Source organism: Carex rostrata, chromosome 28 (genome assembly GCF_964058835.1).
Source record: "Carex rostrata chromosome 28, lpCarRost1.2, whole genome shotgun sequence".
NCBI lineage: Eukaryota > Viridiplantae > Streptophyta > Magnoliopsida > Poales > Cyperaceae > Carex > Carex rostrata.
In genome coordinates, this window is record NC_135945.1 from 7,036,518 (window position 1) to 7,052,032 (window position 15,515).

General features: G+C 34.4%; 2 protein-coding genes and 1 long non-coding RNA gene across 4 annotated transcripts; 2 read left to right on the forward strand and 1 right to left on the reverse strand.

The window, feature by feature from the left end:
- Nucleotides 1-3,751: 3,751 nt before the first annotated feature.
- LOC144545847 (protein ACCELERATED CELL DEATH 6-like) lies at nucleotides 3,752-11,388 on the forward strand. The gene is made up of 3 exons (XM_078294414.1): nucleotides 3,752-5,131; nucleotides 9,126-9,661; nucleotides 10,562-11,388. Exons 1-3 carry the CDS (start codon nucleotides 4,171-4,173, stop codon nucleotides 11,210-11,212), a joined length of 2,148 nt encoding a protein of 715 aa, XP_078150540.1. The 5' UTR covers nucleotides 3,752-4,170; the 3' UTR covers nucleotides 11,213-11,388.
- A 924-nt stretch (nucleotides 11,389-12,312) lies between these two features.
- LOC144545421 (protein ACCELERATED CELL DEATH 6-like) lies at nucleotides 12,313-13,785 on the reverse strand. Its single transcript, XM_078293992.1, has 2 exons — nucleotides 13,480-13,785; nucleotides 12,313-12,960 (listed from the first exon to the last, which is right to left on the reverse strand). The coding sequence occupies exons 1-2, from the start codon at nucleotides 13,783-13,785 to the stop codon at nucleotides 12,313-12,315; spliced, it is 954 nt and encodes a 317-aa protein (XP_078150118.1).
- Nucleotides 12,550-15,304, forward strand: LOC144545423 (uncharacterized). Of its 2 annotated transcripts, none has more exons than XR_013508508.1 (3): nucleotides 12,550-12,664; nucleotides 13,433-14,483; nucleotides 14,733-15,304. It is a non-coding gene; the product is annotated as an uncharacterized LOC144545423 (long non-coding RNA). The 2 variants fall into 2 exon arrangements; XR_013508507.1 differs by having other exon boundaries at nucleotides 13,433-14,445; nucleotides 14,733-15,301.
- Nucleotides 15,305-15,515: the final 211 nt, after the last annotated feature.

Sequence of the window (15,515 nt, forward strand, 5' to 3'; positions counted from 1 at the left end):
ATGTTTTCCAATAAGGTTGAAGAATATAACAACCAAATTTTTATTTATCTAATAATTATGTAGACATTATATTATAATTGCAATTAATAAATTATGTTTTTAATAAAAAAAAAAGAGTGCTTCAACAAAAAATAACAATAATAATAAATAAATAAACACAATACACAAAATCCGTATAGTTTTAACTTTTTATACTATACATAATTATTTTTTTTAGAGTATCTTAATTCTTGAGGTCTTATATGTAAATGTTTTAATATAAAATAGATTAAAGTTGTGACTCAACAAGTCCACATGCTGCAAGATACGGATCTAAGAGCTTAGGTAGTAGCCAATAGTCATTCCCTATACTTCTCTCATTTAAAACAAGAAGAAGTACAAAAAATTTGAACATATGTAAAAACCCGAGTTTATTTAAAGAATTAGTAGTTGGTTTTCTAAAAAATCGGGAAAATAAACCGGCTTTTACTGGTTCAATAGCACAAACGGTCTTCTATACAAACCAAACTGGAAAGAGGTCCGATTCCGGTTTATTTCAGTCCAACCGTCCGGTTCGGTCCGATTTTAATAACACTGTAATACATAATGCCTTTGGTAAGAGGATATATATATATATATATTTTAAAGAGGCATAAGCCCATTTCATTGATTGAAATTGGTTTTTAATTACAAAATTTGTCAAGTATGATTTTCCAGCATGGAAACCATATCGACGAAAAGATCATAAGTACTTAAGGCACAAAAACAAAAAATAGTGATATATAGTGTCCTGCAAAAGCCCATCTCAAAATGGTAAGAGGATATTTAAATTGGTATTTGGAAATGATACTATCCTGCAATAGTGACTTATTTCTTTTATCTCCAAAATTAGTTCGATGTTTGGTTCCATTTTGAGATGAGATTCAGAGTTTTGTGGAGATACTGTAGAATAACAAAAAGTTTAGAATAATTATTTGTGTACCCGCGCTACAGTACCGCATTTAGAGGAATAATGTATTATGGTCTCCACTAATTATATTGTGTCCACTAATTATTATTCTTAAAAGATATTATATAGTCTCAACTAATTATTATTCTAAAATTCCAGTAGCACTCTTTCAAAACCTCGGCACTAATTCCGCATCAATATTTCTCTAACAAAAATAGTTGACCTCATAAAAATAAATACTTCAGTGCATAGATATAAATACTTTCAATGGTTAGATATTAATACTTTCAGTGTCATATGTAAAAAGAGGAGGGATCTAATTACAACATTATGGCAGTTTAGGTCCTCACAAGCAGTTATGTAAAAATTACAACATTGTTTACTATATACATAAAAATTCCAGTCCCCACAAGCAATTATGGCAGTTTAGGTGCGGGTACGATGTCAGAAATTTCAAAAAAGGTGCGGGTACGATTATTTAAAAATAATTAATTTATCATTTACATTGTTTACTATATAGATATAAATACTTGTATTCTTTGAACTATATACTTGAAGATTTGACTATTAATATTTTAAAATAAAGTTACAGATCTGGAACAGTTGCGGCCCCCACAAGTAATTATGGCAGTTTAGGTGCGGGTACAACATCATAAATTTCAAAAAAAGTGCGGGTACGATTATTTAAAAATAATTAATTTATCATTTTATATTGTTTACTATATAGATATAAATAATTGTGTTCTTTGCACTACATACTTCAAAATTTGACTATTAATATTAAAAAAAAGTTACAGATCTGAAGTGCAGTTATGGCAGTTTGGTCCCCACAAAGAGTTATGGCAGTTTAGATGCGGGTACTCATATCAGCTTCCAAAAGTTTAATCTCCAAAACTATTTTTACCGAAAGTGATATATATTCATCAGAAAATATAGAGGAGAAAAATATTACTAAAATTTGCATATTAAGAAAACACTTCCAAAAGTTTTTTTTTAGCTTTCTTTAGACTTTTCATTTATCTTTTTTATTTTTATATATAATCCTCTGAATTTTTGTGCTGTGTTGCATTAGTGCTAATTTTTATTTTTATTTTTTTTTATTGTTTGTGCCTTTTTAGTATGATTTAAATAAATTTTTTTTTTTTCTAAATTAGAATGTGCACATTCGAGTTCTTATTGAGTATGTTTATTGAAGAGTAGAACTAGGGTGCTCTTAAGCTCACCAAAGTTTTGGTGAGCTTAACTCTAAAACTCATTAAATCGATTTTAAATGACAAATTCGAACCGTTCAAACCCGCCTACCATACGTGTGATGCATCTACATGTGAAAATTTTTAAATATTCGAATTAATTTAGTATAAAGTCAAGCGGTCAAAATTAGAAGGTTAATAAATTAATTTTAGTGCATTCATTTTTGAATGTTTTTTGACCGCTTGACTTTATACTAAATTAATTCGAATGTTTAAAAATTTCACATGTAGTTGCATCACACGTAAGGTAGGCGGGTTTCAACGGTTCGGATTCGTCATTTGAAATTGATTTGATGAGTTTTAGAGTTAAGCTCACCAAAACTTTGGTGAGCTTAAGAGCACCCTAGCTAGTTCTACTCGTTTATTGAAAATAATATTTATTTTATAATCTTACACATTTTTTTGTTAAATTATTTCTGAGTTCCATGTTCATTCCCTGTATAAACTTTTGTTGATTATTTATCTATTAGAGAATTTTTACATTCTTTTTGTTTTAGTTTTCTATCAAATATACGCATACACATAATTCTGGTGAAAATTAATCTTCATTCTAAAAATAAAAATATTACATGCACTCACTATCAACTAACACATACAAGGAATAGAGACTTGGCATGTATTGGCCCCTCCACAAATATGCACTCACTATCAACTAAACATACAAGAAATAGAGACTTGGCATCTATTGGCCCCTTGTCCACAAATTATATGCACTCACTATATCAACTAAACATACAAGGAATAGAGACTTGGCATGTATTGGCCCCTTGTCCACAAATATACTAAACATGCATACAAGAAATAGAGACTTGGCATCTATATATTGGCCCCTTGTCCACAAATTATATGCACTCACTATATCAACTAAACATACAAGGAATAGAGACTTGGCATGTATTGGCCCCTTGTCCACAAATATACTAAACATGCATACAAGAAATAGAGACTTGGCATCTATATATTGGCCCCTTGTCCACAAATTATATGCACTCACTATATCAACTAAACATACAAGGAATAGAGACTTGGCATGTATTGGCCCCTTGTCCACAAATATACTAAACATGCATACAAGAAATAGAGACTTGGCATCTATATATTGGCCCCTTGTCCACAAATTATATGCACTCACTATATCAACTAAACATACAAGGAATAGAGACTTGGCATGTATTGGCCCCTTGTCCACAAATATACTAAACATGCATACAAGAAATAGAGACTTGGCATCTATATATTGGCCCCTTGTCCACAAATTATATGCACTCACTATATCAACTAAACATACAAGGAATAGAGACTTGGCATGTATTGGCCCCTTGTCCACAAATATACTAAACATGCATACAAGAAATAGAGACTTGGCATCTATATATTGGCCCCTTGTCCACAAATTATATGCACTCACTATATCAACTAAACATACAAGGAATAGAGACTTGGCATGTATTGGCCCCTTGTCCACAAATATACTAAACATGCATACAAGAAATAGAGACTTGGCATCTATATATTGGCCCCTTGTCCACAAATATGCACTCACTATCAACTAACACATACAAGGAATAGAGACTTCACATCTATTGACTATTGGCCCCTTGTCCTCAAACCTTTGAGTGTGTATCCTCTGAGATATCTCAACTTTTGCGTGACTCATGTGTATGGCTCCTATTCGCAGATAGCGCCTTGTGCTTTGAGATTCGTGTAGAATGTATTTGAACTGTTGAGATTTATCAGAAATTAAAACACTCAAAGTTTGAGATATCTCAGAACGAGGATGTGAATTCCAAACCTTCGGCATGTCACTGCCAAGAGAATTACATCCAAAATTTCGGATTATAACAGTAATATATAATGCCAATGTTATTTCCTCCCTAGCTTGTCTATTTGAAGAGATTAACATTAAACAGGTCCCAGTGTACAATCAAATTAAAATCATTTTTTTTTTATCGTCACTGATCACTTGAGTGTTCTCTTACTCGAAAAGCAAAAATGGCCGAATCTGTTACTCTTGAAAAATGTGAGTGTTCTCCTAATCAAAATGCAAATATGGTGGAATCTGATTCTTGTGAAACACAAGAAGAATCACCACGATCACTGCCTGACCAAACACCAAATAGTCCTGTAGCAGCTGTGAAAGAAGGAAAAAATCCAGAGTTGGTGAGAGCTATAGTAAATGGAGACCTGAGTGGGTTTGAAAATATTTTGAAACAAGATATAGAATCAAACGACTGGGGGAGCCTCCGTGGATTTACTTGTGGAAAGAACACTGCTCTCCATGTTGTTGCTGGGGTTACAACGAAATCCAGTTCAACGGACACTTTACTATTGTTCATGCAGAGTTATCCACGTTCGGGTTACCCCAAACTCGGGTTCATTGTACTTGTGCTCCTTTACTTGATCAGTCTTCTCACAGGAGGTCTACTAAAAACATTTTCCATTCAGAAGCATATGGGGTCGATCAGGAATGCCCAATGCATGAGAAAGCAAAAAACGCATGGACTAATTGAGATTGCAAAAATCATCTATCATCAGGATCCGGATTTGTTGAATGCTCGCAATACAGCACAGGAGACACCTCTTCACTGTGCTGCTAAGGCTGGTAACCGCAAAATGGTTTCTCTCCTAATTAAATTTGCCCGTGAGGAGGACTGTAAGAATGGCTTAAAAAAACTAGAGCAAATGTTATGGGCTAGAAATGAAGTAGGGGAGACTGCCTTACATGAAGCAGCCCGTTGCGGTAACAGTGGTGTTGTGAAAGAGTTGTTGGGTGCAGATCTAGATGAGACAGTGGCTTGTTTGGAGGATGACAATGGAATATCTCCGTTGTACTTGGCTGTTGCTGCTGGGAATATAAAGGTCGTTCGACAATTGATAGCTGCTAAACATCCGCCAAGTTATGCTGGTCCAGATGGACAGACCGCGTTGCATGCTGCAGTATTGACACGACAAGGTACGTTACGTACGTATACCTAGCTAGCTAGCTACATGTGCATCTACACTAATTAATGAGATTTAATTCAACTCAATTACTTTATTAATTCATTTATCTTTTCATATACCAACATATATATATATAAATAAATGAAATTCTAATAATTAAAAAGCTATCTATAATTAATGTATATATATATAGAGTAATGCTGGGGTGCTATGGATAGCATAGAGGCCTCTATGCTACGGCTCAATATTCAAGTTTTCAAAATCCAAACGGTCGATCCGAACCGTTCATCTTATTCTCCATATTAATTTCTGCTTGGAGACCAAATTTTACATTTTTCTGAATTTTTTTACTATTTATTAAGTATTTTACAAAATTGTTGATCCAACGGTGGCTGCACAAAACAGTAAAACCGTTGGATTAGCGATTTTCAAAGTGGCTTAATAAATAGTAAAAAAATTCAGAAAATTATAAAATTTGGTCTCCAAGCAGATATTAATATGGAGAATAAGATGAGCGGTTCGGATCGACCGTTTGGATTTTGAAAACTTGAATATTGAGCCGTAGCATAGAGGCCTCTATGCTATCCATAGCACCCCAGCATTACTCTATATATATATATGGATACAAATACAAATATCAAAAAGATAGTAATTTTTTTCCAAATAAAATGTAAGATTTGGTCTCCAAACACATTTTAATACGAAGATTGTTGGGATTTCGGGTAGGTTTTAGTGCAACAATTTGAAACAGTTCAAGATTTGTTCACTACCCGAAAACCAGAATCCAAGTATAAAACTAATTCTATGATTAAAACAGAGTTTACCACTAGACGCGCAGCGAAAACTTCAAGTCCTAGCAGTAATCTTCTTTGGTTCGCACACCTTGTGTCGGATCCACGCAACAGCAACTGCAGCCACGTCTCTATTAGTATCCACACGAACAGGTTGACGAACAACTGCAAATCGAAGTGCTAGTGCCAACTTGTAGTCCCCTTCTTGTCTTTCTGTTTTCCTTTACGGTATCTGAATTAGAGCGAATTCAGACAGATCTGATTTTCAGTTTTCATCCAATAAAACCGAAATTTCTAATCTTTTATTTTCTGCCTCTTTTAATCCGAACAATGCAACAGAGAGAGATAAAACTCTCTTCCGAAAATAGAGATAGAGATTTTCTGGAGAGCCCTTCCGAAAATAGCATATGTAATATATTTATAATACAATACATCTGTTGATTGCATCCTTTCAGTTCGCACCCATTCAGATATGCATATCCAATTATATCTTATCAGATCATATCAGAAAACATATTATTTCGGACCCATGTTTGATGCAGCCCAAAAAGACCTAATCCATAATTAATTAACTATTAATTAAGGCCAAAAATATTCTGGCCTGTTAGTACATATCTAACAAAGATGATGTTGAAAGGTTTAGATCAAATGTTTGAACTTTAAAAATAGGCGGAAAGCCAAAAAGTAAATCTTGCACTTTACTTCCGAAGCATGATAGCCATGGTGTGTTATGCTCACCAAAGAATTTGTTAAGCATTACTCCAAAATGTATCATATTAACTTCAAACGAGATAGATTCAAACCGTTGAAATTGATCTACTTTACAAGTGATGCTAGTACATGCAAAATTTTGAAATTTTTGAATTTATTTAGTATAAAATTAAGCGGTAAAAAATGGATGAAAAATGACTGTATTAAAATAACTTGTAAAACTTCATCTTTTTTTGCACGTATGAAATCATACTTTTTACCGCTTGACTTTATACTAAATAAATTTTAAAATTTTGCATGTACATGCATCACCGAATCCACCATAATATCAAAAAATAAATCAAAACACCCCATTTTTTTTTTGGGAAATTCAACTTCTACCCAGGCCGCTTTGGCATTCTGCAGTCTCAAACACTGGGATCTGCACAATGCCTATGTGGATCTGCACAATGCCTATGTGGCCATAGTCAGGGGACTGCTCAATGCCCCTGCGACCCTATTCATTTTTCTTAAAGCCTTTGGTTTTTAAGTTATTCATTTGAAGAAATAGCTTTGGAATTTGTGTTTCACACTCTAACCCCTTATGGCTTAGATCCATCTTGTTTGAAATCAATACGATAGAAGTTGAAATTATAGGTACTTGTTTTCTTTGATTTCACGAGCTATGGTAGTTGGTTGAGACCATCGACAATCTGTATAGAAGTGGAAATTGTCTTTTGACAAATTTTCTCAAAAATTTTATTTATAGCATAAAAATAATAATAAATCAAAACATCATCGTTTAGTTAGAATTTGAGATTTACCCAGATCGAAGATTGGTTGTGCGGACCCAAATACACAAATCCGCACAACCATTTCGCTGTCCCTAACTGAGGTCCACAAGGTCAATTTGCAGCCCCACCTTTCTTATTTCTTTCTTTTTATTACTAAAAAGGTGTCAATCGATTTCTGTGCATGCACCGTTTGTTTTATAAGCTAACAAAATTTATTGACACAGACCTTTTGTTTTTTAGCTAGTAAATTTTCTTTTTAAAAAAAAGGTGGGGCCGTAAATTGGCTATGGTGACCCGTATTTGAGTCCGCACAGCCAATCTATGACCTGGATTGAATTCAAATTTTCCCAGAACGAGAGTATTTTGATTTTTGTTTGTTTGTTTGTGCTATAAATAAAAATTTCGGTACATTTTCCACTTACTATAAAAAACCTGGATACGTTTTTAGCCCATATGAGCTCAGAAGGGTGGGGACGGAAGATATTTTATCACGCGATATATTATTTATCGTGGTTTGGATCGGTTTTTTTTATTATTAATCAAGTTCAGGATATCTTAATATGAAATACTTTGGCTTGTCATATTTATTTGCACCCTACCTACCTTTGTATAATAGTTTAGGGAGTGATATTTAGCTTGTCTTTTTTTTTTTGCTTCAATTTAGCTTGTCAAAAATTCCGTTTTCTGGTACAGATACATAATAGTTTAGGGAGTAAACTTAAAGCACGTATTGGACACTGTCATATTGGACAAATATTTGGCAGAATCCAGGAGAGCTCCAAGATTATAATAAAATGCAGATTGAATCCATCTATGTAAGTATATAAATATATATGTATGTATGTACAGATAGAATGATAAGTTATGGTCAGTGTTGTAAAAAATGTCCGTTTAGACCGATTAATTGGTCGATTAGTCGTTGGCGGTGACTAAACTATTACAAATTTTTCCGACTACTGAGCTTATTATTTATGATTATGACCGATTATTTCCGATTAATTGCTTGGCAGTACCCTGTCCATTCGACAACTGCATACCGTTATTTCCACACTGATAATGGTATAATGTGTGATACAGATCGGCTAGTGGTATCATTTTAAATTAAGAAAATATAAAATGGAAATTAAGCAAATGTCAAGTCAATATCAGAATCTTAGTTTGCCAGCACTTGGTACTTGCGGCAGTATTTGTGATCAATTTCATTCTTTTTCTTTTAACTATTAAAATTATGTGATTTTTTTATATTGTTTACAGCTTCTGGTAACTAACCAGAACTTACCAATTGTCAGGACAAACTCCTTTATCTTCAGGTCACTTAATAACTTTCGTTGAAGAAATCCATTTGACCTCAATCCTACCGGAAAACCCAACCAGTCATATCAGATTCTGTTATTTCCAGTCCTCATTATGTATTCCAAAACCTGTAATTGTAAATAGTTGTCAGATAATATTGACAATTAATTCCCAATATTTTAATTCTATTTGATTTGGTTCTAATTGAGATTCCTCGATTTACTTGGTCTAGTGAAATATTACCTATAACCAAACAAGTCATCACATTTACTCATTCCCTTTCAATTGGATATGTTCCTTTACTCATAACTGGGGACAATATCAATATGCATATTTGTTACTGATTACCCCCAAACAATTGGCTGGACAACTTTCTTTGATTCCTTGATTTTAAATTTTGATGGCTCTGTAGAACTGAAAGGATCTTAATTTGCAGAAAATATCATGCGGGAAATACTTGAATGGAAGCCGGATATTGCAGCAAAACCTGATACAGCAAAAAACACTCCTCTTCACTATGCAACATCAATTGGTAATACTTATGCTGTAAAACAGCTGCTGTTAAAGGATACACAGTCAGTATACGAGGCTAACGAATCTGGATCATTTCCTGTGCACCTTGCTGCTGAGGCAGGCTACGTTAAAGTGATCAAGGCGCTACTAAGAACCTGCCCTGATGTTGGTGAACTCCTTGACAGGGAAAAAAGAAACTTTCTGCACATTGCTGTGGAAAAGAAAAATATAAGAGTAATTATGGTTGCCCATAAAGAAGGGATCAACACGAACGTGATCAATGCTAAAGATAAGGATGGAAATACACCTTTGCATCTTGCAGTAATAAACTCTGAATCAGAAATATTTGTTTTTTTGTGTCAAAACAAGAGAGTGAACCCAAATATCAGAAATGAAGTGGGTCTAACTCCTCTGGATCTATCAGCATCTTTAAAGGATCACCAGTTTACATTCACACTGGTACGTATCTTCCTGGTTTAGCTTTGCATTCATTTACATGAGCACCTGACATGCACTTACAGTTTAATGTAAAAACACAAAAAAAATTAGGAGCAAAGGTTACACGAGTTTAAGCCCACTGAGAAATTGGAATAATGGAATCATTGTTCTTGGTCTACTTTACAAACCAAGTGCTTGAGTTCCAAATTTTAGGGGGAATTTCATGTATATTGTATACCCCTCAAAAACATGAAAATTACATATTCCCATCTAAACTTCATAATATCATATTTTCCCTTCTAAACATGAAAAACTCACAAATTTGCCAAATTTATTACTTTTTCTATTAAAACTAATTTGAATTTTATAAAATACCCATTTTACCCTCAATTAAAATATAAAAAATTGTAACCCGTTTAAAAAAAATATCGGCCTTCTAAATAGTCAGTTTTGGAGGACAAATAATCAATTTGCCTATTTCTATTGTATTTATAGTAAAATTTGCGTATACACTTGTGCAAGCATCAGAAGTAAAGAAATGAACCATTTGCCGTAAAAAATAAACCAATTAGAAGACTAACATTTTTCTGAAACATGGTACATATTTTTTATTTTTTTTAACAAAGGGGAAAATGGGTACTTTATAAATTTAAAATGAGTTTTGATAGAAAATGCAATAAAAGAAGTAAATTTGTGACTTTTTGAAATTTAGAAGGGTAAATATTATATTATGAACTTTAGAGGGGAAATTAAGCCAATTTAATGGTTTCTTAGGTTATTTAAGTGCCAAACTTCCTTGGCTCAGCATAACTTTAATTTAATCATAAAGTACTGAATGAGAAGAAAAAAATAGTCCGCACTGTTTTTGTTATTGATTATGTTCTTACATATATATGTCATTTGTAATTGGGTATTTTGTAGAATCCTCAATCCATAATCCATGCTGCCTTGAAAACACGTGGTGCTTTCCAAAATCCGTGTCAACCTGATCTATCTTCAAAAGTCAATGACATTAAAGCAAGAGCAGATAGCCTGAATCGAAGAGAAGGAAGGGAAATGAGGAATGGTAGCGGTGTAGTAGTTGATATAGACAAGGAATCAACCAAGTATGAGAACATGTCTAAAAGCCTTATAACTGGAGCAGTCCTTATTGCCTCTGCAACATTTGCTTCAATTTTTACAGTGTCAAATATTTACAGAAACAACGATAATACCCCACATACCTTAACGAGAAGAAACTTCTTCAAGGCCTTCATCATAGTCAACATGGCGGCATTTATCTGTGCAATAGTATCAACGATTTGGCTGCTCTACTCTGCGCTATCTAATTTTCACCTCAAGTATCGTATGTTTTATTTTAAATGGTGCACCTCACTACTTCATGTAGCAATTAACTTTTTTATTTTGACATTTGGCCTAGGAGCCTATATCGTAATAGAGCCTCTCAGCGAATGGCCGGCCCCTATTATTCTTGTGGTTAGCGGGATTGCCATTCTTTGGAACATAATTTGGAGTCCCCCCATCGTTCCTCTAATTTTTCTAGTTCCATACATGTCAACTGAATTTCAGTAAATTTAAGATACAAGCTTAGGTACCTAAAACCACAAGATCCAACTCTGTCAGGCATTGTGGTATCTTTATTTTAGAAATTAAAATCCTTTATGTTTGCATTGTATTGTATTGTATTGTATTGTATTGTATTGTATTGTATTGTATTGTATTGTATTGTATTGTATTGTATTGTATTTCATGTATTGTATAGTATCTGAATTTGAATAAGTCGGGCTTCTATTTCAATTTTCTGGCTCATTTATCTTCTTAATGCAGACGGGCTTCTTTTTCAATTTTCTTCTTAAGGCACACATGAAAATTTATATTGGGCTAAATATTTTTTTCAAATTTAGGAGTAGGCAATTGGTGGATCCACCAATGCCCGTCACCGTTATTCCGAAATTCGTATCCTCTGCGTTAACTCAAAAAATAAAAAAATTCGGTTCATATATATAGACCTTTTGATCCATTTTAAAATATGTGCAGGTTAGAGACGCATTAATATTAAAGAGTCCTTGCGTTATAGGAGGAGATTGAATTGATTCCGTTTAAAATCAGACGGTCAAGATGTACGTTAGAGAATTATATCCCCCTAACCATGCTGAACTGATACAAATAAGCGTTAGCATTAGAATATTTCAAAAATTCTTCAACTCTGATTAGAAATCTGTAGAAATTGGGGTTTCTTCTTCCATTGGCTCTTATTTTGCAGTACCAGTATTTTACCCCTTTTCTTGCCCTTGGTGGTTTGAACATTTATTTACTGTAGCTATGATTTTGTTATGCCTTTCTCAAGGAAAAAAATAAAAAATACTTGATGTCGTTATAAATTACATATCAAACAAAAACAGGTTTTTACATAATATGAAATACAGCAGCATCCAATCGATCAGGACAAAAGTATTGGTCTTCCAGATAAGCATACTGGGTGAATTTTTTTAAAATAAAGATAAAAAAATGTCCTTTTGAAACTCTTGACAGTGGCTGTCAAGTTGGAATTACAAGAAGTAACAGAAAAATATAGTACATCCTATTACAACATTTCTATTAAAAGAAAAGCAATGTTCTATCAAAGATAAAATGACTAATACTAGTGTTCTTGTGATTTTACCTGGTATCTTTTATTGATCAAGTTCATTTGACATGTATGGAGCTAGAAGAATTAGAGGAACAAAACTGGGATTCCAAATTACGTTCCACAAAATGACAATTCCGCTAACTGCAAAAATAAGAAGTGCCAGCCATTCGCTGATGGGTGCTATTGCGATATAGACCCCTAGGCCAAATGTTAAAATAAAAAGGTTAATTGCTCCATAAAGCAATAGGGTGCACCACTCAAAATAAAACTTACGATATTTGAGGTGAAAATTAGAAAGTGCAGAGCAGAGCAGCCAAATGGTGGATACTATTGCACAGATAAATGTCAGCACGTTGACTATGATGAAGGCCTTGAAGAAGCTTCTTCTCCTTAAGGTATGTGAGGTATTATCGTCTCTGTAAACCCCTGACACTGTAAAAATAGAAGTAAATGTTGCCGATGCAATAAGGACTGCTCCAGTTATAAGGCTATTAGACATGTTCTGATACTTTGTTGATTCCTTTTCTATATCGACTTCTACACCATTCCACATTTCTTCTCCTTCTCTTCGATTGGGGCAATCTGCTCTTGCTTTCAAAAAGTCATCGACCTTTTTAAATCGATCATGTTGACAATGATTTTGGAAAGCACCACGTGTTACCAAGGCACGATGGATTATGGATTGAGGATTCTACAAAATACCCAATTACAAATGACATATATAAGAACATATTCAATAATTAAAACAGTGCGGACTCTTGTACCATACTTTTTTTTCCTTTTCATTCACTACTTTATGACTAAAGCTAAGTTGAGATTAAGTTCACCAAGGAAGTTTGGCACTTATATAACCTAAGAAACCATTAAGTTGGCTTAAAACTCCAAACCGTTGATCCTCATTAACTCCAAGAGGCAAGAGTTTATATTTCAAATTTTAATTTTAACTTTTTTTTAAGTAGAGGTTTAATTTCACAAACTTCACCCCTCTTGATTTCATACAAAAAGAACTGACAAACTTAAAATTTGAAACTTGAGCTCTTGGTTCGTAAAGTAGACCAAGAACCATGATTCCAATATGCCAATTTTTCAGTGAGCTTAAACTAAAATTACCTTTACTCCTACTTTTATGTCCTTTTTTTATTAAATTGTAAGTGTATTGTCAGGTGCTTGTGTAAATGAATGCAAAGCTACTAATTTGTTGGATACATACCAGTGAGTATGTAAACTGGTGATCCTGTAAAGATGCTGATAGATCCAGAGAAGTTAGACCCGCTTTGTTTCTGATATTTAGGTTCAACCTCTTGTTTTGAGACAGAAGAGCAAATATTTCTGAGTCGGAGCTTATTACTGCAAGATGCAAAGGTGTATTTCCATCCTTGTCTTTAGCATTTATGACATTTGCATTTATCCCTTCTTGGTAGGCCAACATAATTACCCGTATCCTTTTCTTTTGCACAGCAATGTGGAGAAAGTTTCTTTCTTCCTTGTCAAGGAGTTCACCGACATCAGGGCACATGCTTAGTAGCTCCTTTATCACTTTAACATTGCTGCCTCAGCCGCAAGGTGCACGGGAAATGAACCAGATAAGTTATTTCTGTATACTGACCTTGTATTTTTAACAGCAGCTCTCTCACAGCAGAAGTATTACCAGTTAAAGCTGCATAGTGTAGCGGAGTGTTCCCTGCAATATCAATTATTTCTGCAAGAGGCGGATTCCGTGCAAGTATTGCCCGTGTGATATTTTCTGCAAAATAAGCAACCTTTCAGTTCTACAAAGCCATCCAAATTTAAAATCAAGGAACACATCCAACTGAAGGGAAAAAAGGAAAGATCAGCCAGGAGAGATATGCCTCACATTTGATTAGTTTTTACTGGATTTGCAGAGTCGGCAAAAAATAATTCTTACTGCAGGAATTCTTAAAGGAAAAAAAAAATGTGATGATTTGTTTGATTATAGGCAATATTTCACTGGACCAAGTCAATCAGGGAAGCTAAATTAGAATCTAATCAAATAGAATTAAACTATTGGGAATTAATTGGGTATATTAGCCGACAGCTATTTACAATTACAGGTTTTGGAATACATAATGAGCACTGGAAATAACAGCATCTCATATGACTGGTTGGGTTTCCCGGAAGGATTGATGTCAACTGGATTTCTTCAACCAAAGTGCTGGTCAGTTACCAGAATCTATACCAAACAATAGACAAAAGGTCACATAAATTTTAGTTAAGATGAGTTCCTTTCCGGCCAACAAGATCACATAAATTTTAATAGTTAAAAGATCACATAAATTGATCACAAATACTGCCGCAGGTGCTGGTACACAAAGATTCTGATATTGACAGGACAAGTGTACAGCAAGATCCGCACTATGGATGGTACCATAGCCTCACTCAAAAATATATATAAATTAGTTCAGTTATGGCTCATTAGTGTACCTTCTTGTCTCATAACTGCAGCATGCAACGCGGTCTGTTCATCTGGACCAGCATAACTTGTCAGACGGTTAGGAGCTATCAACATACGAACGATATCAAGGCACCCAGCGGTAACTGCCCAGTACAATGGAGATATTCCATTGTTATCCACCAAACTTTCCAAGTTCTCATCTGCTCTCAACAACTCCTCAACAACATCACTGTAACCAGAACGGGCTGCTTCATGTAAGGCAGTCTCCCCTACTTTGTTTCTTGCCCTCAACACTTCCTCTAGTTCTTTTGGGCCCTCCTTACAGGCAAAATTAACTAGGAGAGATACCATTTCGAGTTTACCAGCCTTGGCAGCACAGTGTAGAGGTGTTTCCATTACATAATTGTGAGCCTTTAACAAGGCAGGTACCTTATGGTAGATGATTTCTGCAATCTCCAGATTCATTCTCCTTTTATAGTGGATGCTAATATATGGCAAGGACAAAACACACTTGAGCCATGGTGTTCTCCTTGCTTTTGCTATTAGTTCATATTTTTTTTGCCATTTCCATTGGTGATACTCGGTCAAAATTTTGGGATAATGAGCATTCATTTGTGCTGCATCAATATGCTTGCTATTTCAGAAAGACCAGAATTACAGCTGAAGCCTCAACCACGTCTACCAAAGTACGAGGACTGAAATATCTATACATGTGCTTTGGGGAAGGCGCCATAGGACTGGATTTCTCAATTACTCCAGCCACAACACGGAGAGCTGTGTTCTCTCCACAAGTAACTCCACCGAGGCCACTATTATCTCTATTGGTTGCCCGG

What these genes read in the sequence shown, in the direction of transcription:
- LOC144545847 (XM_078294414.1), top strand. Translation starts at nt 4,171, where the DNA reads ATGGCCGAATCTGTTACTCTTGAAAAATGTGAGTGTTCTCCTAATCAA. An exon ending in TGCAGTATTGACACGACAAG is followed by an intron (nt 5,132 to 9,125) that starts GTACGTTACGTA and finishes CTTAATTTGCAG; the next exon opens with AAAATATCATGCGGGAAATA. An exon ending in ACCAGTTTACATTCACACTG is followed by an intron (nt 9,662 to 10,561) that starts GTACGTATCTTC and finishes GGTATTTTGTAG; the next exon opens with AATCCTCAATCCATAATCCA.
- LOC144545421 (XM_078293992.1), bottom strand. Translation starts at nt 13,785, where the DNA reads ATGTGCCCTGATGTCGGTGAACTCCTTGACAAGGAAGAAAGAAACTTT. An exon ending in ACCAGTTTACATACTCACTG is followed by an intron (nt 12,961 to 13,479) that starts GTATGTATCCAA and finishes GGTATTTTGTAG; the next exon opens with AATCCTCAATCCATAATCCA.